Consider the following 27,278-nt stretch of genomic DNA (forward strand, 5'->3'; position numbering starts at 1 on the left):
TCCCAGGAGCAGAGAGATCAGCTAGTGAGCTGTTTGCCCTTTTATAGCACCCCCAGGTTCCAAGGTGATTAGCCACAGTTACCCTGAATACCTGGAGTGGCTAATTGGAGCAGGGACCCACCCATCTCTCCCTGCTCCAAGCAGCCAGGCCCTTCTAACCAGGTTTTTAACAAAACCCTTGCAAAGAGAAAACCTAGTTTTCCTTGCTGTCCATTCCCTGGCTGCTTTTTAGAACGTATAAGACAGGAACCTAGGTGAAATGTAGACTCCTTCTACCACTTTTCCCCTGGTCCTGTCACAATATATATATATATATATATATCTTATAAAAAAGTGAACAAATTGTAACAACTTAGAAAAACAACCACCAGCGGCTCAACCCCTCGCCTATATGGAAGAGGTGCTCACCTAGAGCGGCCCACCCTTACGCCTAGAAAAAAGGTAACTATATAGATAAAATATAGGGGCACACTACAGATGGGAGCGCTAAATCCAAGTATGGATGTAATTTATTAAAAATTCACATTAAAAGCTATACACATAAACAAATGCAATAGACAATATGTATGGAGCCACGTAATATGATGCAGTACAAAAACCCCAAAGAAACTCCTATAGAAACTGTATTGTCTCTTGTTAGAACACTTATGGAGTCGTCCAGCTAGGGCAGAAAATCACTCAGATGGTAACAAGAACCTGCCGATATAATGTGTGCAGGTGACTATGTCCCTAATGAGGACTGTATCTTTAAGAATCCAAACGGGGATTATATTCCACTCCAGAGTTTCAATATGGTTTAGGAAAGAGGAGAACTATGGGAAGACCAGCCCCTTTAAAAGAACGGAGAAGCGCTCACTCAGTTGGCCACTGAGGAAGAGGTACAGTACTTCGAAACGCGTCAGGCGTACAGAGTGAGCGATTGTCTCATGAACCGAAGAGAGACTACATTAACATCTAAATAAAAAAATCAAAAGGACTGAAAAAGTTGAGAGAGACGGAACATTCGAAAATTTTCGATCCGAAGAAATCGTCGCGTATTAGTGATGTCATTTGTGTTCCGGTTGATCTCCTGAGTTACCAGGTCACGTGGGACGCCACGCAAGGGTCGAGCACACCATGTGGGATGCTGCTGGTGTGCGGCCGCCTGAGATCAGCGCTGCCTGTGTGCAGTGAAGAAGGGTAAGACCCAGCTCCTATTTAGGAGTGCCATCCGGTTATTTGTCATTTACAGTTACTGCTGTGGCAAGCCCTTCATGTACTATTGACTGTCCATTCAACATAATCAAGTACGGACTGCACTATACCTGGATTCTTAAAGATACAGTCCTCATTAGGGACATAGTCACCTGCACACATTATACCGGCAGGTTCTTGTTACCATCTGAGTGATTTTCTGCCCTAGCTGGACGACTCCATAAGTGTTCTAACAAGAGACAATACAGTTTCTATAGGAGTTTCTTTGGGGTTTTTGTACTGCATCATATTACGTGGCTCCATACATATTGTCTATTGCATTTGTTTATGTGTATAGCTTTTAATGTGAATTTTTAATAAATTACATCCATACTTGGATTTAGCGCTCCCATCTGTAGTGTGCCCCTATATTTTATCTATATAGTTACCTTTTTTCTAGGCGTAAGGGTGGGCCGCTCTAGGTGAGCACCTCTTCCATATAGGCGAGGGGTTGAGCCGCTGGTGGTTGCTTTTCTAAGTTGTTACAATTTGTTCACTTTTTTATAAGATATATATATATATATATATATTGTGACAGGACCAGGGGAAAAGTGGTAGAAGGAGTCTACATTTCACCTAGGTTTCTGTCCTATACGTTCTAAAAAGCAGCCAGGGAATTGACAGCAAGGAAAACTAGGTTTTCTCTTTGCAAGGGTTTTGTTAAAAACCTGGTTAGAAGGGCCTGGCTGCTTGGAGCAGGGAGAGATGGGTGGGTCCCTGCTCCAATTAGCCACTCCAGGTATTCAGGGTAACTGTGGCTAATCACCTTGGAACCTGAGTGTGCTATAAAAGGGCAAACAGCTCACTAGCTGATCTCTCTGCTCCTGGGAAGAACCCTGCTGTGTGAGTAAAACAACTGCGTGTTTGTTGATGGAGCTGGGCATAAGGCTCAGTTCCATGTAGTTAGGGACTACTGCCTGTTTAGTCGTAGTGGCCAGACGGCCAGGTATTTCATTTGTTTTGAACTGTTTTGTTTAATATTGATCTTTCTGCAAAAGTCAATAAAACTGGCTGAGGCCAGTTGCACCATACTTGCTTGGACTGGACTGTCTTTTATGTGCCTAAAGCGCCCGTCTATCCCAGGAGACGGCGGTCCCGTGAGCTAATCCCGTTACATATGGTGGAGGCTGCGCTGGCACAAAAAATCCAGCAAGTTTTATGTCCTGGGTTAAGTCTGCTGTTCTGAAAAAAACAAACAGTGCAGATATGGAGGAAGTGCTGAAACAGCTGATCCAGGCTAACATACAGCTTCAAAAGGCGAATGCTAACCAGCAGGAAACCAATCGGTTGTTCATGGAGACTACGCAAGCTGGTTTCAGAGAACAGCAATCGCTTAATAAAAGTCTGGTGGAGCAGATAGCGGTGCTGGCTGAAAGGCCGCATGTCCAGGAGGAATCCATCTGTGTGGGGAGGAGAGTGCAAGCTTCCCTTCAAAAAATGGTAGCAGGGGATGATGTGGAGACCTACCTCACCATTTTTGAAAGAGCCGCTGAAAGAGAGAAATTGCCAGCGGAACAGTGGGTAGACACCCTTGCTCCATTTCTGAGTGGGGAGCCACAGAAAGCCTACTATGATTTGACTGAGCAGGATGCCAGACAGTACCCAAAACTGAAAGCAGAAATTCTCGCTCGCTTAGGGGTAACATCTGCGGTCAGAGCCCAGCGAGTGCACAACTGGACTTTCCAATTGGATAAACCAGCGAGGTCGCAAATGTATGATCTTTTTCACCTGGCTAAAAAATGGCTACAGCCAGAGGTATCTACAGCCACTCAGGTGGTGGAAAGAGTGGTCCTGGACCGGTTTGTTCGTGCTCTACCAGTTCGGATACAGCGCTGTGTGGGACAAGCGGACCCCAGGGATGTGGATCAGCTCGTCGCCCTAGTGGAGCGGTATCTGAACACCGAGGAGTATCTCCAAGACCTCTCTCCTACTTGGCCGGCTCCAGGGAGCCAGAAGTCTACTGATTGCGGTAAGACTGTTCCTAATCTAAAGGGGGCGAGGGAGGGCCGTAAAGTAGGAACTAAGACTGATCTATTAGCCAGACCTCTTAAGCCAGCTAGCCCTAGACAGGCCTTGGGCGGTCAAAAACATTGTTTGCTGGCGATGTCAAGGACTGGGCCACGTGGCTGCCAACTGTCCTTTGGCTGATGAGCCTATGGAATGTGACAGTGGGCGGAGGAGGTCATTGTTTGCGGGACCTGCCTACTCTGCCTTGCCAACCCCAGACATGGAGCGACAAACTTGCAGCTTGGTGATTGAAGGACACTCAGTTCAAGCTCTGTTGGACTCTGGTAGTCTAGTGACTCTTGTGCATGGTAGCCTGGTGGACACTAGGAAGCTGCAAAAGAGACAGATGGGGGTCATCTGCATACATGGGGATACAAAAGAGTACCCCACTGCTATAGTCTCTTTTGAAACCCTGTGCGGGAAAGTAACCCATGAAGTGGGGGTTGTAAATAGTCTATTGCATACTGTCATTGTGGGGTGTGATTTTCCTCTGTTTTGGCAAATGTGGAATATGCTTGATAAGTGTTTAAGTGGGTCTGCTGTAGATCCCATTCCCCTGGCTGAACCTGAAAATGTGCAAACAGTAGGGGTGACCCAGAGTGAAACCGAGAACTTTCCCTTAGCAGTGCTTGCAGGTGATACTGATGATGTTCCGGAAATTGGTCTCCCTGACTTGCCAGTCTCCAATGATAACTTTGGGACAGCTCAACTCAGGGACCCTACATTAACCCACGCATGGCAAAGTGTGAAAATAGTCAATGGGGTGCCTCAAGAAACTGGGGTAGAGAAAATATTTCCCCATTTTTCTATAGAGAATGAACTCTTATATAGAGTTGATGATAAGCAAAATGGACAAGTTGTGGAGCAACTGGTGGTCCCAAAATTGCATCGCCAGAGGGTGATGGATCTAGCCCATTCACATGTGCTAGGAGGGCACTTGGCTTATGAAAAAACCAAAGACCGGATTTTGCAGAGGTTTTATTGGCCCGGGGTACATAAAGAGATAAAAGAATACTGTGATTCATGCCCAGAGTGTCAATTACACAACCCGGTAGCGACCTTTAGGAGTCCGTTAGTGCCACTCCCGATTATTGAAACTCCCTTTGAGAGGATTGCAATGGATTTGGTGGGACCTCTTGTTAAGTCTGCCAGAGGTCACCAATACATTTTGGTTGTCCTTGATTATGCTACCCGCTATCCTGAAGCAATACCTCTAAGGAAAGCCTCTGCAAAAGTGATAGCCAAGGAGTTGTTCCAGATGTTCACTAGAGTGGGCATACCCAAAGAAGTACTCACTGACCAGGGGACGCCCTTTATGTCAAAGGTTACAAAAGAGTTGTGTAAACTGTTAAAAATAACTCACTTGCGTACCTCCGTTTATCACCCCCAAACGGATGGACTAGTCGAAAGATTCAACAAAACCTTAAAAGGGATGCTCAGAAAAGTAGTGGCACAGGATGGGAAAGACTGGGATTGTCTTTTACCATATCTTATGTTTTCTGTACGGGAGGTGCCTCAAGCATCTACTGGATTTTCTCCCTTCGAGCTAGTGTATGGTCGGCACCCTCGGGGTCTTTTGGATATTGCCAAAGAGACCTGGGAGAGTGAGGCTACACCCTACAAAAGTGTGATTGAACACTTGTCCCAAATGCAGGAAAGGATTGAAAAAGTAATGCCCATTGTAAAAGAACACTTGCTGCAGGCCCAGGAGAGTCAGTCCCGGGTTTACAACAGGTCGGCTAAAGTAAGAAATTTCAACCCTGGGGATAGGGTATTAATCCTTGTCCCCACCGTAGAAAGTAAATTTTTGGCCAAATGGCAAGGACCTTATGAAATAGTTGAGAAGGTCGGAGAGGTGAATTACCGGGTTCACCAACCAGGTAGACGTAAGCCCTACCAAATTTATCATGTGAACCTAATCAAACCCTGGAAGGACCGAGAGGTGTTAGCAGCTTACAGCAGTGGGAAAACGGGATGTAGCGTTGAGATACCAGAGGTAAAAATTGCAGACACTTTGTCAGGATCTCAAACCCAAGAGGCAAAGGAGTTTGTACAGAAAAATAAAGATGTCTTTTCTGAGATACCTGGTCGAACAGATATAATTAAACATGATATTGTAACCGAACCAGGGGTCAGAGTCAACCAAAAGCCTTATAGAATACCTGAGGCTAGACGTAAAGCTGTCTCCCAAGAAGTCCAAACAATGCTTCAGTTAGGGGTTATAGAGGAGTCCCATAGTGACTGGTCTAGTCCTGTAGTCTTGGTCCCCAAACCTGATGGCACCATACGTTTTTGTAATGACTTCAGGAAACTGAACACTGTCTCAAAGTTTGATGCGTACCCAATGCCTCGAGTGGATGAGCTGATTGATAGGCTTGGTAATGCTAGGTTCTTTACCACATTAGATCTTACAAAAGGTTACTGGCAAGTACCGTTGACTGAAGGGGCCAAAGAAAAAACAGCTTTTAGTGTCCCTGGTGGCCATTTTCAGTATGTAGTCCTTCCCTTTGGTTTGCATGGGGCCCCGGCCACATTCCAGAGGATGATGGACAAAATTTTAAGACCACATCGTAGATACGCAGCTGCCTATTTAGACGATGTGATAATCCATAGCACGGATTGGGGAAGTCATCTACCCAGGGTAGAAGCCGTCCTGAATTCTATTAGGGAAGCGGGTTTGACAGCGAATCCCAAAAAATGTGCCATTGGGCAAGAAGAGGCAAAGTACTTGGGGTACACAATTGGGCGAGGAGTTATAAAACCTCAAATAAACAAAGTGGAAGCCATCCAGAGCTGGCCAAGGCCTTTGAACAAAAAACAAGTCAGAGCTTTCCTAGGTTTAACGGGTTATTATAGGCGTTTTATTGAAAATTTTGCCAGCATTGCGAGCCCTTTAACAGACCTTACAAAAGGGAAGGATTCAACCATGGTCAAATGGACCACGGAGGCGGAACAAGCCTTTCAGAACCTGAAGCAGGCTCTATGTGCCCACCCAGTGTTAGTCACACCAGATTTTAAAAAGGAGTTCATTGTGCAAACAGATGCCTCGGATGTTGGTATAGGGGCTGTGTTGTCGCAAGTAAGGGCTGGGGAAGAGCATCCAGTAGTGTACCTGAGTAAAAGGTTAAATGAACATGAAGAGAAATACTCCATTGTAGAAAAGGAGTGTTTGGCAATTAAGTGGGCCGTAGAAGCTCTCAGGTATTATTTGGTAGGGAGAACATTCAAACTGGTAACTGACCATGCCCCCCTTAAATGGATGTGCCAAAACCGTGAGAAAAACAGGCGAGTGACCCGATGGTTCTTGTCTCTTCAAGATTATAGTTTTACAGTTGAGCATAGGCCCGGGCGTCAGCTGGGAAATGCCGATGCCCTGTCCAGGATGTACTGTTTAAGGGCACAGAGTGTTCCTACCCCAAGGTCGAAACAGGGGGGGAGGATATGTGACAGGACCAGGGGAAAAGTGGTAGAAGGAGTCTACATTTCACCTAGGTTCCTGTCTTATACGTTCTAAAAAGCAGCCAGGGAATTGACAGCAAGGAAAACTAGGTTTTCTCTTTGCAAGGGTTTTGTTAAAAACCTGGTTAGAAGGGCCTGGCTGCTTGGAGCAGGGAGAGATGGGTGGGTCCCTGCTCCAATTAGCCACTCCAGGTATTCAGGGTAACTGTGGCTAATCACCTTGGAACCTGAGTGTGCTATAAAAGGGCAAACAGCTCACTAGCTGCTCTCTCTGCTCCTGGGAAGAACCCTGCTGTGTGAGTAAAACAACTGCGTGTTTGTTGATGGAGCTGGGCACAAGGCTCAGTTCCATGTAGTTAGGGACTACTGCCTGTTTAGTCGTAGTGGCCAGACGGCCAGGTATTTCATTTGTTTTGAACTGTTTTGTTTAATATTGATCTTTCTGCAAAAGTCAATAAAACTGGCTGAGGCCAGTTGCACCATACTTGCTTGGACTGGACTGTCTTTTATGTGCCTAAAGCGCCCGTCTATCCCAGGAGACGGCGGTCCCGTGAGCTAATCCCGTTACAATATATATATACAGTTGCAAGAAAAAGTATGTGAACCCTGTGGAATGATATGGATTTCTGCACAAATTGGTCATAAAATGTGATCTGATCTTCATCTAAGTCACAGCAATAGACAATCACATTCTTCTTAAACTAATAACACACAAAGAATTAAATGTTACCATGTTTTTATTGAACTCACCATGTAAACATTCACAGTGCAGGTGGAAAAAGTATGTGAACCCTTGGATTTAATAACTGGTTGAACCTCTTTTGGCAGCAATAACTTCAACCAAACGTTTCCTGTAGTTGCAGATCAGACGTGTACAACGGTCAGGAGTAATTCTTGACCATTCCTCTTTACAGAACTGTTTCAGTTCAGCAATATTCTTGGGATGTCTGGTGTGAATCGCTTTCTTGAGGTCATGCCACAGCATCTCAATCGGGTTGAGGTCAGGACTCTGACTGGGCCACTCCAGAAGGTGTATTTTCTTCTGTTTAAGCCATTCTGTTGTTGATTTACTTCTATGCTTTGGGTCGTTGTCCTGTTGCAACACCCATCTTCTGTTGGGCTTCAGCTGGTGGACAGATGGCCTTAAGTTCTCCTGCAAAATGTCTTAATAAACTTGCGAATTCATTTTTCCTTCGATGATAGCAATCCGTCCAGGCCCTGACGCAGCAAAGCAGCCCCAAACCATGATGCCCCCACCACCATACTTCACAGTTGTGATGAGGTTTTGAGGTTGGTGTGCTGTGCCTCTTTTTCTCCACACATAGTGTTGTGTGTTTCTTCCAAACAACTCAACTTTGGTTTCATCTGTCCACAGAATATTTTGCCAGTACTGCTGTGGAACATCCAGCTGCTCTTGTGCAAACTGTAAACGTGCAGCAATGATTTTTTTTGGACAGCAGTGGCTTCCTCTGTGGTATCCTCCCATGAAATCCATTCTTGATTAGTCTTTTACGTATCGTAGATTCGCTAACAGGGATGTTAGCATATGGCAGAGACTTTTGTAAATCTTTAGCTGACACTCTAGGATTCTTCTTCACCTCATTGAGCAGTCTGCGCTGTGCTCTTACAGTCATCTTTACCGGACGGCCGATCCTCGGGAGATTAGCAGCAGTGCTGAACTTTCTCCATTTATAGACTTTTTGTCTTACCGTGGACTGATGAACAGCAAGGCTTTTGGAGATACTTTTATAACCCTTTCCAGCTTTATGCAAGTCAACAATTCTTAATCGTAGGTCTTCTGAGAGCTCTTTTGTGCGAGGCTTGATTCACATCAGGCAATGCTTCTTGTGGAAAGCAAACCCAGAACTGGTGTGTGTTTTTTATAGGGCAGGGCAGCTGTAACAAACACCTCCAATCTCATCTCATTGATTGGACTCCAGTTGGCTGACACCTCACTCCAATTAGCTCTTGGAGATGTCATTAGTCTAGGGGTTCACATACTTTTTCCACCTGCACTCTGAATGTTTACATGGTGTGTTCAATAAAAACATGGTAACATTTAATTCTTTGTGTGTTATTAGTTTAAGCAGACTGTGATTGTCTATTGTTGTGACTTAGATGAAGATCAGATCACATTTTACGACCAATTTGTGCAGAAATCTATATAATTCCAAAGGGTTCACATACTTTTTCTTGCAACTGTGTGTTTGTGTATATATATATATATATATATATATATATATACAGTACAGACCAAAAGTTTGGACACACCTTCTCATTCAAAGAGTTTTCTTTATTTTCATGACTATGAAAATTGTACATTCACACTGAAGGCATCAAAACTATGAATTAACACATGTGGAATTATATACATAACAAAAAAGTGTAAAACAAATGAAAATATGTCATATTCTAAGTTCTTAAAAGTAGCCACCTTTTGCTTTGATTACTGCTTTTCACATTCTCTTGATGAGCTTCAAGAGGTAGTCACCTGAAATGGTCTTCCAACAGTCTTGAAGGAGTTCCCAGAGATGCTTAGCACTTGTTGGCCCTTTTGCCTTCACTCTGCGGTCCAGCTCACCCCAAACTATCTCGATTGGGTTCAGGTCCGGTGACTGTGGAGGCCAGGTCATCTGGCACAGCACCCCATCACTCTCCTTCATGGTCAGATAGCCCTTACACAGCCTGGAGGTGTGTTTGGGGTCATTGTCCTGTTGAAAAATAAATGATGGTCCAACTAAATGCAAACCGGATGGAATAGCATGCCGCTGCAAGATGCTGTGGTAGCCATGCTGGTTCAGTATGCCTTCAATTTTGAATAAATCCCCAACAGTGTCACCAGCAAAGCACCCCCACACCATCACACCTCCTCCTCCATGCTTCACGGTGGGAACCAGGCATGTAGAGTCCATCCGTTCACCTTTTCTGCTGTCGCACAAAGACACGGTGGTTGGAACCAAAGATCTCAAATTTGGACTCATCAGACCAAAGCACAGATTTCCACTGGTCTAATGTCCATTCCTTGTGTTCTTTAGCCCAAACAAGTCTCTTCTGCTTGTTGCCTGTCCTTAGCAGTGGTTTCCTAGCAGATATTCTACCATGAAGGCCTGATTCACACAGTCTCCTCCTAACAGTTGTTCTAGAGATGTGTCTGCTGCTAGAACTCTGTGTGGCATTGACCTGGTCTCTAATCTGAGCTGCTGTTAACCTGCGATTTCTGAGGCTGGTGACTCGGATGAACTTATCCTCCGCAGCAGAGGTGACTCTTGGTCTTCCTTTCCTGGGGCGGTCCGCATGTGAGCCAGTTTCTTTGTAGCGCTTGATGGTTTTTGTGACTGCTCTTGGGGACACTTTCAAAGTTTTCCCAATTTTTTTGGACTGACTGACCTTCATTTCTTAAAGTAATGATGGCCACTCGTTTTTTCTTTACTTAGCTGCTTTTTTCTTGCCATAATACAAATTCTAACAGTCTATTCAGTAGGACTATCAGCTGTGTATCCACCTGACTTCTCCACAACGCAACTGATGGTCCCAACCCCATTTATAAGGCAAGAAATCCCACTTATTAAACCTGACAGGGCACACCTGTGAAGTGAAAACCATTTCAGGTGACTACCTCTTGAAGCTCATCAAGAGAATGCCAAGAGTGTGCAAAGCAGTAATCAAAGCAAAAGGTGGCTACTTTGAAGAACCTAGAATATGACATATTTTCAGTTGTTTCACACTTTTTTGTTATGTATATAATTCCACATGTGTTAATTCATAGTTTTGATGCCTTCAGTGTGAATCTACAATTTTCATAGTCATGAAAATAAAGAAAACTCTTTGAATGAGAAGGTGTGTCCAAACCTTTGGTCTGTACTGTGTATATATATATATATCCACCCTATCTCCTTTTTTCATCATTTTCCTTGTTTTGCACTTTTTTGGAATATACCCATTCCATCTACGACCTTTCAAAAAGATACACCCGACTTGTTTATCATTCAGTTCACCCACCAGTGTCACTAGGAAAGCCGGTTGTACTACAGCAATCTGCTGCGCGGATCTTCCAATACACCATTACAGGTGTTATACAATATTTGGACTAACCTCATCACAGGTTTTTATACAATGTATCAGTTGACCTGACATTTGAAAATCATTTTATTGATCAAGTATATCAACATTGTAATGCGTTTTGCACTCGCGTGAGAAAAATCGCACATGTTTGGTACCCAAACCCGAACTTCTTCACAGAAGTTCGGGCTTGGGATTGATGTTCTGAAGATTGTATTATTTTCCCTTATAACATGGTGATGGACCATCTGATTGGAGCATGTGATCTGACATCACCACAGGTCCTTTAGCCCACAGCTAGTAAAGAAGGGACCGGGAACTACGCGATCAAGAGGATAAGGTGAGTTAACTTTTTTATTTTTTTTAACCCCTCCAGCACTATTATACTATGCATTCTGTATTCAGAATGCTATTATTTTCCCTTATAACATGGTTATAAGGGAAAATAATACAGTGAATAGACTGTCACCTAGAACCCATGCGTGAAAATCGCACCGCATCCGCACTTGGTTGTGGATGGTTGCGATTTTCACGCAACCCCATTCATTTCTATGGGGCCTGCGTTACGTGAAAAACGCAGAATATAGAACAACTCGCGCATCGCACCCGCGCGGAAAACTCGCCCGTGTGAAAGGGGCCTAAGAGTGCCCATTCACTTCTCTTTTACTCCACTTTACTTGGTGAACAGGGTGCAGCACCAGTTTGGAGCACCTTGCCATCACCAGACAGAGGGAGAGCCGTCCTTCACATTCTCTATCAGATCCATGGGAGAAACAAACACTGACACCAGAATAGGGTCAAAGAGGTTCTTATTTATTTCAGGAAGTAAAGCAGTTTATAGAACTTCAGAGAGGGCGTTCCTTTACCGAGGCTCATGCAATTGTTTCATTGGCTAAGAAAAAGAAAAGAGATAATACTTGGCATCTGCGCATTGTTTTACTGACTCCGGTATGTGAACTATGTAAACATCTATGTGCCGGCGCCATATTGTAATGGCTTCTCACTAATGCAAAGCTTTCCAAATATTAAAGGAATGAGACACAGTAGTTAAAGGGCAAGGAACCCGCACAGGATGGAGGTATGCAGCCTCTGCGAATAACCTGAGAGGGGCTTCCCCGGTTAGGACATTCTCAATTTGGACCCATTTATGTGTGGAAGACAGGTTGAACCATTCTCTCATGGCATCAAGTATGGCTGCCTTGTAATACGCAGAGATATTGGGTACGCTCATACCACCTAGGCCATTTATTTCCCCAGATGAATTGCAACAAAAGGGTCTGCATTTCAGTGAGGGAAGCTTTGCTCACAGGGAGGGGTATACAATGAAGCATATACAATATCTTTGGCAAAAATAACATCTTTGATATATGAATACGAGTGACCCATGACAACTCCAGACCTGAGAGTCTGTTAATTTCAGGTTTGAGGGTATTAAGTAAAAGACGTATATTATGAGACGCCGCCGCTGCCACCGGAAAACACAGTGTAATACCTAAATATGAGACACCATCTGGAGACCACACTAAGGGATATTTAGCAGATAGGCGCTGGACAGAGGGAGGGTCTAGTAATATGGGAAGCACCAGAGACTTGGAAGAGTTAAGCTTATAATAGGACACCTGGGAGAAATGAGTAAAGACATTCAAAAGGGTGGGAAAGGAAGTATATTTTTTTTGTGCATGTGACAATAACATTGTCTGCGTATAATAGTGTGACTAACGTTTCCCACTGGAATTCCCGTAATACTAGGGTGAGATCTTATGGCCTCCACCAAGGGTTCCATCACCAGAGCAAAAATAAACGGAGATAGAAGGCAGCCCTGCCTTGTGCCATTGTTAATTCGGAAGGGAGAGGATAAAAACCCTGAGGCAAGTACCCTAGCCATGGGGTTGGAGTATAAAGCCAGGATAGACTGGTGTATAGAACCTCTAAAGCCAAATTTATTGAGAACGGCCTCCAGAAACCCCCAGTGCACCCTGTCAAAAGGTTTTTCAGCATCTAGGAAGAGAAATGCACCTGGATCCTGGAGATCTGCATAACCTGTAGAAGGTTCAGCATCCGTCTTGTGCCATCTCCAATCTGTCTACTAGTGATGAGCGGGAGGTGCCATATTCGATTTTGCGATATTTCGCGAATATTCGAGTAAATATTCGTGTTATATTCGTCGAAATCGAATATTCGTAATTATTCCAATTATCGCGAATAATATGCGATTAAATTAATCGCGTGATGCGATTTTTCTAGTATAATAGTATAAGGCAATGGTATTTTACGAAATTTAGTAATATTGCTCTAACTTCGTCTTTTAGAATATTACGAATATTCTAAAAGACGAAGTTAGAGCAATATTACGAAATTTCGTAAAATACACATATAGATTGTAATTTAGCTAATATAGTGCTATAATAATTTTTTTTTCTCAAATTTTTTTTGCCTCTTCTGAACTTAAGTTTTGTAAAATATGTACACTGTTAAAAAAAGTTACTATAGCAGTATATTAGCTAAATTACAATCTATATGTGTATTTTACCAAATTTCGTAATATTGCTCTAACTTCGTCTTTTAGAATATGACGAATATTCTAACAGACGAAGTTAGAGCAATAGTACGAAATTTCGTAAAATACACATATATGGAATATAGCAGTGCTAAGATGAAATCCGGATGCGATTTATATAACTCGAAATAATCGCATGGCGATTTAAACTTAGTACTGCTATATTCCATATTTGTTAAAAACGAATATGGAATATAGCAGTATAGCAGTAAGTTGAAATCGCAATTCGATTATTATAACTTGAATTAATCGAATTGAGATTTCAACGTAATTCTCAAATCCGACAGTACATTCTAGTATATGGAGACGTTCCCATGGTAATGGGTACGCTCCATGAGCACGGCAACGGGCACTGAATGGAGCATTAAAAAAAAAAAAAAAGAATATTCGATTTCGCGAATATATAGCACTATATTCTAAATATTTGCAAAATCTCGAAATTGCGATATTCGAGAAATATATTCGCAATTCGAATATTCGCGCTCAACACTACTGTCTACCAGCTACAAAACCCACCGGCTCTGCATTCACCAAATCAGGTACAACTTGTTGAAGATGAGAGGCTGGTAGCTTAGCGTATAACTTAAGGTCACTATTTAGCAGAGCTATAGGCCTAAAATTTTCAGGTTTTGTGTGGGGTTTACCTGGTTTGGGCAAATAATAGAACAAGCCATCTGCCAGGCCTGAAAGAGATGCTCGGCACATGGCGGTATTCGGCCGAGACTCCTCCCCGTACATTTGTTGGCTGCTACGCAGCCAATAAACGTGCAGGTAAGTACTGCCCTTCACTGTCATGCCGTAGCCATGTTAGTTACTGGCATGACAGTGACTGGCTGGCCGGAACGTGTATATAGCACCTGATGACACGTGTTCGGCTCAGTGTTAGTCAGGGAGAGCTGTGCTGAGGAAGGGAAAGATGGTGTAGGGAGTGATTTTATTTATTTTTTCCAATAGAAAAACTTGCCAGAGACCCAAATGTCCTTTTACGGACTATTGTTGTGTGTGGCAGCAGCAATATATATGTTTAGCGCAACCTGCGCTACATAGTGTGCAATAGTTAGTCCGCTGCAGACAGGCCTAGGATTCTCTACAGCAGGGGCCCGGCTATCAATAACAGCGGGGCCCGTGCTGTGGATCAGGCAGGTGCAACTCCTGTACCCGCCCGATCCCATTATGTACATGTACGTGATTTTGCAGGAAGGGGTTAAGGCAATTGTTGTAACATTTAGGCCCCTTGCAGACGAGCGTCTCGGATTCGGTCCGGATGCATTGCGGGTTCTTTCAGTGAAACTCGCACCATATCGCAATCAAGTTCAGTCAGTTTTGACTGCGATTGCGTTTAATTTGTTAGTTTTTTCCCGCGCAGGTGCAATGTGTTGTGATGCATTTTGCGCGCGCGTGAAAAAAACTGAATGTTTACAAACAACTGAGAAGGGGCCCAGGAGGACGACTAACAGATTTTATTGCCAGGGCCTCCGCAGCAGTGTTATACAATGACATTATATACAGAGACACTGAGGGAAACAGAAGGAGCTCCTGCTGGACCTTTTCTGAGAGAGCGATCGTGACTCACCACAGCAGTGGGGTTTGCACGAGAGGTGGGGGGTTGTGAGAAGTTGGGGGGGGGCTGTTCAATAATTTGCTGTGGGGCCCAGTCATTTCTAGTTACGCAGCTGCTGTCCTGTGTGGACTTGGACAGATGGTTTCTGTTTCTGATTCTTTATGCTGGACTTCCTAGATTGCTCTGGGGGTGTATAATGGGCTGCATCACCGTCATACTGGTTTCTGAACCTTGGAAGCTGCTTCAGCTCCTGTTATTGAGTTATAGTTTGTTCACAGTAATGCACATGTATTATTAATGTATTGTCTTCAGCAGGTCCTGGCAACAGAGGTTCAAAGGGAAGGAAATCAACTTCCAAATGCAAGGATTCTGATATATGTCCTGTCCGACCATCTCTGCAGTGCTGACTGATCTGTAGATCCAGATGACAGGAGTCAGTCTCTCTTCTTTCAGGAACACTCTTAAGTGTTTCTCGGTAAAACAACCCTGGTCAGTGCACCATTCTGATGAAGAATTCAGGATAAACACTTTTTACTCCTCTGAGGAGAAGACTGAAGAGGGAAATATTCATTCTGAGGAAAGAAAGTACAACAGAAATTGTTCATGTCCATCCATTTGGGGAACCAGGTAGATGAGCGGGGAAAGCTCAGGTCTCTACCTCTAGGGGGACTAGGGCCTTCAAAGTGATTGAAGCTTTGAAAAACCTATGATGCCAGAATGGAAACATCCTGGAAAGGATCCTGAACAGGTCTTCCTCTGCCTGATGTGGGAAGTTAAGCAGAGAGTGCTGTGTTCTGGTACAGATTGTGATTGAGAATAAGGCCAGAAAGTCATCTGCTCAGTTTTCTACTGTGGAATTTCTACTCAGAGAATTTCTGTGGTTCCATACCTGGATGATTGGCTATCTTCAGGCTGCTGACCATTTATTTCAACCCTTGTGCTGGGGAAAGTATCTTGGCAGCAGAGGGTTTTGGGCACCATGTAAGGAGTTGCAGAGGTAGCTTCTTGAGCCGTATGACACGTATGCCCTCTATATAGAGAAGATATCCTAAGCCTGTGGAAACCTTAACCCAGAGGGGTTGAATATTTGGTGAACCCTGTCATTTCAAGCTTGTCAATTCTACAGATGGTAGAAACATTTCAGAGACAAGTGTTTTGTTTTCCAGCAGATCTGGATTCTGTTGACTAATAATGTCCCTGAACTAGGTTGAGAACTGCACCTCGAGGGGCATATAGTCATGGGGCTCCTGGAGTCCCTTGAGAAGTCTCTTTCCTCAAACCCCAAAGACTTTAATACTATAGAAGATCGTGTCTGACTCACCCCACAGACTTGAGGAAACAGTCAGTGTAAGAGCAGACATGATAAGCAGGGTGGCACCAAATCAGAAACCCTTCTACCTTCTCCCGACCGCCTAACGCAGGGATGCGTCCTGCGGGCCGCCCGGTTTATTCCTCTTGGACGCATCGGTGCGTCATCCCGCGAGAGCCGAGATTTTGCGCGCGTGTTCACAGCAACGCACAGCTGAGAAGTTAATCTACAGCCTGCCAGCAGCGATCATTCGCTGGCAGGCTGTAGATGCGATTTTTTTAACCATAAATAAGTATATTAGACGCTGTTTTGTTAACAGCATCTAATATACCTGCTACCTGGTCCTCTGGTGGTCCCATTTGCTTGGATCGACCACCAGAGGACACAGGCAGCTCTGTAAGTAGCACCAATCACCACACTACACTACACCCCCCCCTGTCACTTATTAACCCCTGATCACCCTATATAGACTCCCTGAACACCCCTCTGTAAGGCTCCATTCAGACGTCTGTATGTGTTTTGCGGATCCGCGGATCCGCAAAACACGGACACCGGCAATGTGCTTTCCGCATTTAGCGGATCCGCACATTGCCAGAACTATATAGAAAATGCCTTTTCTTGTCCGCAATTGCGGACAAGAATAGGACATGTTCTATAGGCTCTACAAAAAACGCAGTGTTCGCCCGATCAAGCCTGATCTTGTGTGAACACTTGCGTTCAGTCCGCCCCACCGCAGTGACAGAAATAATTTTTTCTGATCACTGTAAAAACACCGTAAAATCGCTGAGGCGCTATAAAGATCACTTTTGAAAGGCTTGGCGAGTTCATAGAAGATTTTTTTTTTTTTGTCACAAGTTAGCGGAAATTGATTTTTTGTTGTTGTTTTTCTTACAAAGTCTCATATTCCACTAACTTGTGACAAAAAATAAAATCTTACATGAACTCGCCATACCCCTCACGGGAATCCAAATGCGTAAAAATGCCCTGTGAAATCCTAAAGGTACTCATTGGAATTTGGCCCCTTTGCGCATCTTGGCTGCAAAAAAGTGTCACACATGTGGTATCGCCGTACTCAGGAGAAGCAGGGCAATGTGGTTTGGGGTGTATTTTTACATATACCCATGCTGGGTGAGAGAAATATCTCATTAAATTGACAACTTTGTATAAAAAAAATGTAAAAGGTTATCATTTACAGAGATATTTCTCACACACAGTATGGGTATATGTAAAAATACACCCCAAAACACATTGCCCTACTTCTCCTGAGTACGGCGATACCACGTGTGAAACTTTTTTGCAGCCAAGATGCGCAAAGGGGCCCAAATTTCAATGAGTACATTTTAGAAGGGAATTTTTAGACATTTGGATTCCAGACTTCCTCTCACGCTTTAGGGCCCCTAAAATGCCAGGGCAGTATAAATACCCCACATGTGACCCCATTTTGGAAAAAAGACACCCCAAGGTATTCTGTGAGGGGCATGGCGAGTTCATGTAAAATTTTATTTTTTGGCACAAGTTAGTGGAACATGAGACTTTGTAAGAAAAAAAAAATATATCATTTTCCGCTAACTTGTGCCCAAAAAAAAAAAAAACAACTTCTATGAACTCGCCATACCCCTCACAGAATACCTTGGGGTGTCTTCTTTCCATAATGGGGTCACTTGTGGGGTATTTATACTGCCATTTTAGGGGCCCTAAAGCGTGAGAAGTAGTTTGGAATCCAAATGCCTAAAAATGCCCTCCTAAAAGGTACTCATTGGAATTTGGGCCCCTTTGCGCACCTAGGCTGCAAAAAAGTGTCACACATGTGGTATCGCCGTACTCAGGAGAAGTAGGGCAATGTGGTCTGGGGTGTATTTTTACATATACCCATGCTGGGTGAGAGAAATATCAATGTAAAATGACAACTTTGTATAAAAAAAAAATGGGAAAAGTTGTCATTTACAGAGATATTTCTCACCCAGCATGGGTATATGTAAAAATACACCCCAAAACACATTGCCCTACTTCTTCTGAGTACGGCGATACCACATGTGTAACTTTTTTGCAGCCTAGGTGCGCAAAGGGGTCCAAATTCCAATGAGTACCTTTACGATTTCACAGGGCATTTTTTACGCATTTGGATTCCAAACTACTTCTCACGCTTTAGGTCCCCTAAAATGCCAGGGCAGTATAACTACCCCACAAGTGACCCCATTTTGGAAAGAAGACACCCCAAGGTATTTTGTGAGGGGCATGGCGAGTTCATGTAAAATTTTATTTTTTGTCACAAGTTAGTGGAATATGAGATTTTGTAGGAAAAAAAAAATTCAATTTTCGCTAACTTGTGACAAAAAATAAAAACTTCCATGAACTCACTATGCCCATCAGCGAATACCTTAGGGTGTCTACTTTCCGAAATGGGGTCATTTGTGGGGTGTTTCTACTGTCTGGGCATTGTAGAACCTCAGGAAACATGACAGGTGCTCAGAAAGTCAAAGTGCGTAAATTAATTTTTTTGCACCATAGTTTGTAAACGCTATAGCTTTTACCCAAACCAATAAATATACACTTATTGCATTTTTTTTAATCAAAGGCATGTAGAACATTAAATTTTGAGAAAAATTTATATAGAAATGCAGTTTTATTTGCAACAGAAAGTGAAAAATGTCATTTTTTTACAAAAATTTCGGTAAATTTCGATTAATAACAAAAAAGTAAAAATATCAGCAGCAATGAAATACCACCAAATGAAAGCTCTATTAGTGAGAAGAAAAGGAGGTAAAATTCATTTGGGTGGTAAGTTGCATGACCGAGCAATAAACCGTGAAAGTAGTGTAGTGCAGAATTGTAAAAAGTGGTCTGGTCATTAAGGGGGTTTAAGCTAGGGGGCTGAAGTGGTTAAAGAAGTTGGAAAGATCATGACATGGACATAAACCTGACCCATCTGTCTGATGTACTTGTTTGAGGCTCCTTCAACATTGTTGCTGACCGACAGTCTAGGTCTAGCCTTTCCAAGAGAATGGTCTCTGAATGAAGAGATCTTCAAACAAATTGCATAGTGGAATCAGGTTCAGTGCCAAGATGGAAACATTATTTTCCATTTCTTAGGTGGAAAATCCCTTGGCAGCAGATACCTTGTCCATTCCTTGGAGGTTCAGGCTGGCCTACATTTTTCCTCCAGTTTCCATGATAATTCTGGTATTGATGAAAATCAGGCTAGACCAGACGACAGTACAGCCATCATACTGTTATGGCCAAATGGTATGGTTACCAACATGCTGGTGAGTGAAGGGTGTTACTGAGACATCAAGGGTCTACACCGGGGGAAATGTAGGGCACTGAACTCTGCAAATATCTGGAAAGATTGAGACTGACAGCCTAAATGTTGCTAGACTTGATTTATATCTATATGAAAAAATGAAGGACGGCTCACCTCTGAGTTAAGATGGCAAGGTGCACCAAACTGATGTTGTACCCAATCACCAAAAACAATAGTAATAAAATAAGAATGGGCACTCATATATCTAGTTCACAAAGTAGGCAAGCGACCCAGGCAATGTACATTGAACTGCCTTCTTCCTCAGTGGTTAAAAATGGCTTTTTAACCACTGAGGAAGAAGGCAGTTCAGCCTTTGAAACGCGTCTGGTGAGGAACAATTGGACCTGACAAAAATACTGGCTATAATTTTCATTATCTACTGGACTAAGAAAGCGCTTTCTAAAGGACAATTGAATCACGGCTTCCAAGGCTAATCCGAACCACAGCGTCTGACGGGTGAGATCTTTACCACCAAGTACTAATTCAGACAGGTGGAACACCCATTCTAATTAAAGAAATCAGATGTGGATTTGTAGCGTGACACAGCTAGTACTCCCGTTCACAGTCGGGTGCACACAGCATTGCTATTAGACAACGAAGCAGTCTTTGAGTGTGCTACCTAAAGACAAGTCTATTCTGAATCTATACCACGTGGGACGCCACGGTGGGAGCAGGACTGTACGTGAGTAAACCAATTCGGCTCCGCTACATTTGAACCAGCGCAACATTGTTAGATACATTTTGCACTATTGTGTAACCATTCTGCTGTGTTCGCCGTGGTCGGCTGGTCTGGGCTTAAAAGTTGCCAAGGCAGATATCTGCTGAAGATTTTGTGCACCTTTAGAGAATTGTGCAAATATAACGGACTTTTCAGACCATATGTCCTATTATTAAAGAAAGACTGTATTCCAGGAATAGAAATATCAGTGGGACGCAGCAATATTGTTGAATCTCCAGAGACACTTTCTTATCAATTATTCTATATTCTACTTTACACCCCCATCTATTATATAGGTATCACACCATACACTATACTATTGTTCTATATCACTATCGATTTAACTGTTATCCACTTCATTCACTTTAGTCTATTATCTCTGGGGAATTATTTGCTGTTAGCCACTGTTTTAGATAATAGTCACTAACCGATCTACATATTGTCCTATTTATTGTAGCTGGACCGGATCTCTGGTTTTATTAGCTATAACAGTGGATTATTTTATGTTTTATGTGAGTTTTATTCATTTTATATTCAAATTAGGGATACAGCTCTGTTTAGGTTACAATATCGATTGTATATGGTAACATCATTGTTATTTATCTGTCCATATACGCTGTCATAATAAATTAATACATTATTGTACATTGCCTGGGTCGCTTGCCTACTTTGTGAACTAGATATATGAGTGCCCATTCTTATTTTATTACTATTGTTTTATATCTAGATTATTGTATATCTAGATTATATCTATGATGTAGTCATAAAGATCCTACCACACTTTGGGCCTTAATCCACCAAAATATAATTTTTCCTAACTCATTCAGTTGAGTTAAGAGTATAACTTGGAGACTTCCCCCACTGCAGTTTGTGTGTATCTAGGACACTGAACTCTGCCAAGACCTGAAGAGGTTCAGTTTGACAGCCTGAAGTTTGACAGCCTCTTTAACTATCTTGAAGCCTCTTTGATTAAATCATGAAGACCTTTGCCACACTCTGGTTTGCAATTCATGAAAAATTCATTTTGATCCTAACTCTTTCAAATGAGTCAAGGGTGTATCTGAAGACTTCCCCAGTGCAAATTGTGTGTGCCGAGAGCACTCAGCTCTGCCAGAACCTGTGGAGACTCAACTTTACAGCCACAATATCAATCTAATGGTCTCTAAGACATAGTCTAGAAGACCTTGTCGTAGCCAGATCTCAACTTAAAGGGCTTACACTAGGATCAAGTGAATCTATTCAGCTTAAATTCTATTAAGGGATGTAGCCTTCCATAATAGGACTTGACCTTAGTCCTAAAAGTTTTAAGATCATCTCCCTTTGAACCTCTGGAGGAGGGCTCACATAAATACCTAACCTAAAGAGGTTATTTCCATCTGGCCATGACATCTTCCATAAGAACAGGGAGATCCTAGTCTTGTCATCAGTGGATCTGTACTTCAGATTCCTTCTTACTCCAAAGGATTGTTCTTTGGTAACTATAACCAGGTCTCCTCCTTCCAGTCTCTGTTATGAGCTTTACTGTAATGTTAAATATATCATCTCCATTCCCTAGATCTTTCCAGATGTCCGGAGATCTATTTAGCCTGGAGTAAAGAGATCAGGAAGGTTGAGAATTGATTACTTAATATCCATAAGGAACAATAAGCTCTCACATGCGCCACCAGCAGCTAATGTCCGTGACTGGCGGTAACTATGATCTTAGACTTTTAACTCTTCAGATGCTGTGGTCAAACATGAGGATCAGGGGAGCCGGATGCATAGTGCGGCAGCCTCAGTCCTCCGTAATGAACTGAAGCTGCCGCGTGTTAGCTCCTATTAAGCCCTTGCCTGTGGCAGGGCTTTATAGGATTACATTGTAACCTATGGAAACTATAAAATACTGTAAAAAAAAAAAAAAAAAAAACAACAAAACCCCCCTTTTCCCAAAATGTTAATAAAAAAAATGGAAACTATAAAATAATACACATCATGGGTATCGTCGCGTCCGAAAGCACCCATACCGTTAAACTATTAAATATTTTTCAGATATGGCAAATGGCAAAAAAGTCAAAAAGGTTGATTAGCCCTTTTTTAGTCTCTTCATCTCCCACAAAAAATAAAAAGTGATAAAAAAATACCCCAGAATGGTATGAATGAAAACTACAGATCATCCCTAAAAAAAACGAGCCCTCACACAGCTCCATACCCATAAGTACAAAAAAGTTATATAAATTACAATATGGCGATGAAAAAGAAAAAAAACAATTTTTTTCAAAGTTTTTTTTTCAGTATTAAAATGCAAGAAAAACTATACATATGTGGTATCGCCATAATTGTATTGACCTGGAGAACTAAAGTAACAGGTCAGTTTTAGGCTATTTTCACACTCGTGTTTTGTGCGGATCAGTCATGGATCTGCAAAAACGCTTCCGTTGAGATAATACAACCGTATTATGGCTTCTCTCTTGTGTGACTTCACTAATGACCCCTAATTATGATTTTAGAAACAAAAACATTTTTCTTATTCTGAATGCAGCTTCTCTCATGTGTGATTCTTCTTGTGTTTTAGAAGACTTGATTTATCTGAAAAACATTTCCCACATTCTGAACATGAATATGTCTTTTCCCCTGTGTGAATTCTCTCATGTATAACAAGGCATGATTTCTGTGTAAAACATTTCCCACATTCTGAACATGAATATGGTTTCTCTCCTGTGTGACATCTCTCATGTATAACAAGGCATGATTTCTGTGTAAAACATTTCCCACATTCTGAACATGAATACGGCTTTTCCCCAGTGTGACTTCTCTCATGTGTAACAAGATGTGATGTCTGTGCAAAACATTTCCCACATTTTGAACAAGTATATGCTTTCTCTCCTGTATGAATTCTCTCATGGGAAACAAGATTTGATCTCCCTGTAAAACATTTCCCACATTCTGAACATGTATATGCTTTCTCTCCTGTATGAATTCTCTCATGGTAAAGAAGATTTGATTTCTGTGTAAAACATTTTCCACATTCTGAACATGAATATGGCTTTTCCCCAGTGTGAATTCTCTCATGGTTAACAAGATTTGATTTCTGTGTAAAACATTTCCCACATTCTGAACATGAATATGGCTTCTCTCCTGTGTGAATTCTCTCATGGTTAACAAGATCTGATCTCTGTGAAAAACATGTCCCACATTCTGAACATGAATACATTTTCTCTCCTCTGCGACGTCTTCGGCGTGTAGAAAGTCCTGAGCTGTCTGTGGATTCTTTACCACAATAAAACCTTTTAACCCTTTCCTGACTTGTACTTGCGGTAACAATCTGTGATTGGTCAGGAGAAGGTTCCTCATAATTAGGAGGATTATATGATAGATCTGTACTGTGAAGTCCTGGATGTACATTAAGGGTAATGAGGTTTTCTCCTGAAGAGCGCTGCAGGATATCTTCATCTAGTGGTAACATGACATTTTCACATTTCTTACTGGGATTTTCTGTTAAAATAAAAATAAAAAGTTTTTTTTTTTTGCAAACTACAGAGTAGACAAACTGATAACATTCCAATTAGGCTGGAAGTTGATCCAGCAGGAAGGAGAAGTGTTCATTCATTTGGAATCCATTCCTGACTTTGGCCAAAAAACTGCACTTGTGATCCCAGCCTTACAAAGCTTCTATAACTTCCTGACAAAGTCCAGGATTCTGGTTTACACCAGGTCATGACTTTTATTACACACAGTAAATAATGACTTAACAAAACTAACAAATTTGAAAAGCCTGACCATGTCTGGAAACGAGCCCTGCTCTCTGCCAACACATTTTACCTTTCCAACTAGACATAATTTGAATAAAACCAGGAGCATCATGGTTGGAGCTGCTTTGCTTCCTCATGGTCTGGACACCCTGCAACCATTGGGTAAACAACTGGGCAGAGTTACTAATCCTGTTTAAACCATACAGAGTAAATCTAGAGATGCTCCACATTTATCACAGGAGCTTGGGCTGGAGGACAGATCTGCTGCACAGCTACACAAGTCTGTCTACCTCTATACGACTTAGTGGTTGGCTTTTCTGTCACAATGGAGCATCGTAAGCCCCGCCCCTGCAGAACCTGCCTGTTGTTTCTATATGTGGAACCTTAAAATCCCCCTTTTTGGACAGATTATAAGAGCAGCACAGATCAGTCACTGGTTATCTACGAGCAAGTTCACACATAGCAGATCAGCTGCAGACATTTCTGTGACTGTCCCACTACCCTGAATGTGGCTTGTAATAATCCATGCACCTGCTGCAGAAACAACCCAATACATGGAAATGTCTACAATAAATGTGCCCTGTGTGAACACGCTCTAATGCAGCTGGAACATTCTGGGACATGCAGTTATTGCTAGAAGTCACACGTTCAGTCTGAAGGGGACGAGCAGATAATCGCTGAAGTGATGGACAACATGGTCACATTTAGCAATTTAAAGCCGATGCCGGACAAGAATTTTAATACAAATTTTTTCACATTTTATTGAGACACCAACGACTTACATAACACACGCCTGTTCTACATCGGTGACAAACAGTCGTACAGGGGCGGACATTGCCCATAAACTCCATGTATAATCTACAATATATATACAATGCAGAACACGGATTGTACAAGACGCCTCTGTAGTATAGTCTACTATACCGGCCCGATGGAGGCCAGAAGGACACGCTCTCATCATGTGACTGGAGCCCTATGGATATGACTGACATATAAAGAACACGTAGCCTCTAATGTAATGTGAGAAGAAACTGTGGAGCTCCTCCATTACATGTCACTGCACACACGTGTATACACTGCACATGACGGCTCTTACCCTGTGATATAAGAGGCTGGCGCTCCTCCATTACATGTCACTGCACACACGTGTATACACTGCACATGACGGCTCTTACCTTGTGATATAAGAGGCTGGTGCTCCTCCATTACATGTCACTGCACACACGTGTATACACTGCACATGACGACTCTTACCCTGTGATATAAGAGGCTGGTGCTCCTCCATTACATGTCACTGCACACACGTGTACACACTGCACATGACGGCTCTTACCTTGCGATATTAGAGGCTGGTGCTCCTCCATTACATGTCACTGCACACACGTGTATACACTGCACATGACGGCTCTTACCTTGTGATATAAGAGGCTGGAGCTCCTCCATTACATGTCACTGCACACACGTGTACACACTGCACATGACGGGTCTTACCTTGTGATATAAGAGGCTGGTGCTCCTCCATTACATGTCACTGCACACACGTGTATACACTGCACATGACGGCTCTTACCTTGTGATATAAGAGGCTGGTGCTCCTCCATTACATGTCACTGCACACACGTGTATACACTACACATGACGGCTCTAACCTTGTGATATAAGAGGCTGGTGCTCCTCCATTACATGTCACTGCACACACGTGTACACACTGCACATGACGGCTCTTACCCTGTGATATAAGAGGCTGGGTGCTCCTCCATTACATGTCACTGCACACACGTGTATACACTGCACATGACGGCTCTTACCTTGTGATATAAGAGGCTGATGCTCCTCCATTACATGTCACTGCACACACGTGTATACACTGCACATGACGGCTCTTACCTTGTGATATAAGAGGCTGGTGCTCCTCCATTACATGTCACTGCACACACGTGTATACACTGCACATGACGGCTCTTACCTTGTGATATAAGAGGCTGATGCTCCTCCATTACATGTCACTGCACACACGTGTATACACTGCACATGACGGCTCTTACCTTGTGATATAAGAGGCTGGAGCTCCTCCATTACATGTCACTGCACACACGTGTACACACTGCACATGACGGGTCTTACCTTGTGATATAAGAGGCTGGTGCTCCTCCATTACATGTCACTGCACACACGTGTATACACTGCACATGACGGCTCTTACCTTGTGATATAAGAGGCTGGTGCTCCTCCATTACATGTCACTGCACACACGTGTATACACTGCACATGACGGCTCTTACCCTGTGATATAAGAGGCTGGAGCTCCTCCATTACATGTCACTGCACACACGTGTATACACTGCACATGACGGGTCTTACCTTGTGATATAAGAGGCTGGTGCTCCTCCATTACCTGTCACTGCACACACGTGTATACACTGCACATGACGGCTCTTACCTTGTGATATAAGAGGCTGGAGCTCCTCCATTACATGTCACTGCACACACGTGTACACACTGCACATGACGGGTCTTACCTTGTGATATAAGAGGCTGGTGCTCCTCCATTACATGTCACTGCACACACGTGTATACACTGCACATGACGGCTCTTACCTTGTGATATAAGAGGCTGGTGCTCCTCCATCATGGCCTCCTTGTACAGATCCTTGTGTCCTTCTATATACTCCCACTCCTCCATGGAGAAATAGACAGTGACGTCCTGACACCTTATAGGAACCTGACAAAACAATGACACCGTCATCACCCAGACCCCTCCAGTGCTGTTACTGGAGAATATCCCAGCATTCCCAGCAGTGTCACCTCTCCAGTCAGCAGCTCCATCATCTTGTGGGTGAGCTCTAGGATCTTCTGCTCATGTATCAGGGGGTGAGGGGGAGGCTCTGTGATGGGGGGAGGGGTCCTGCTCCGCCCTCCTGACTCCTGCAGATGGATGATGGGAGTCACACAGTCCCCCGATGTCTTCTTCACTATTGTGTACTCCTGTGGATGGAGAGAGACACTTAGGGAATAAACCCTTCAGGGGCCATGTGCTCTCCTCCGGCCCTCTCCTCCTGGTACAACGTGCCTACTTACCTCCTCATGGCTCCTACAACATGACTATTGGTCACTGGTCACATGACACATCACTCACCATATTGGGGGCTGATCTTCAGGTTCTCCATCACTTGGAAGGTCTGGAGGCCGTTCTCCAGGACCCTGGACTCTTCCTATCACTTCCTATGATGGATTCTCCTTCCCGATGTCTGACTTGTTACAGAATACAATACAGAGGAGAGAAATCTAGAAAAGTTTACCTCTCCGCTCAGCAGGGAGATGATCTCCAAGGTGAGGTCTAATATTC

General features: G+C 43.1%; 1 protein-coding gene across 1 annotated transcript in view; it reads right to left on the minus strand.

The window, feature by feature from the left end:
• LOC122922876 (zinc finger protein 260-like) overlaps positions 1 to 26,586 on the minus strand; it is a 41,032-nt gene extending 14,446 nt beyond the window's left edge. Inside the window, exons 1-2 of the mRNA XM_044273628.1 lie at positions 26,531 to 26,586; positions 22,761 to 23,675 (exon numbers count right to left, since the gene is read on the minus strand). Coding sequence (XP_044129563.1) covers positions 22,761 to 23,675; positions 26,531 to 26,564 — 949 coding nt within the window. The 5' untranslated portion in view covers positions 26,565 to 26,586. The remainder of the gene's footprint in view (positions 1 to 22,760; positions 23,676 to 26,530) is intronic.
• Between the last annotated feature and the right edge of the window lie 692 nt (positions 26,587 to 27,278).

The sequence above is a fragment of the Bufo gargarizans genome, unplaced genomic scaffold, assembly GCF_014858855.1.
Source record: "Bufo gargarizans isolate SCDJY-AF-19 unplaced genomic scaffold, ASM1485885v1 original_scaffold_1010_pilon, whole genome shotgun sequence".
Classification (NCBI taxonomy): Eukaryota; Metazoa; Chordata; class Amphibia; order Anura; family Bufonidae; genus Bufo; species Bufo gargarizans.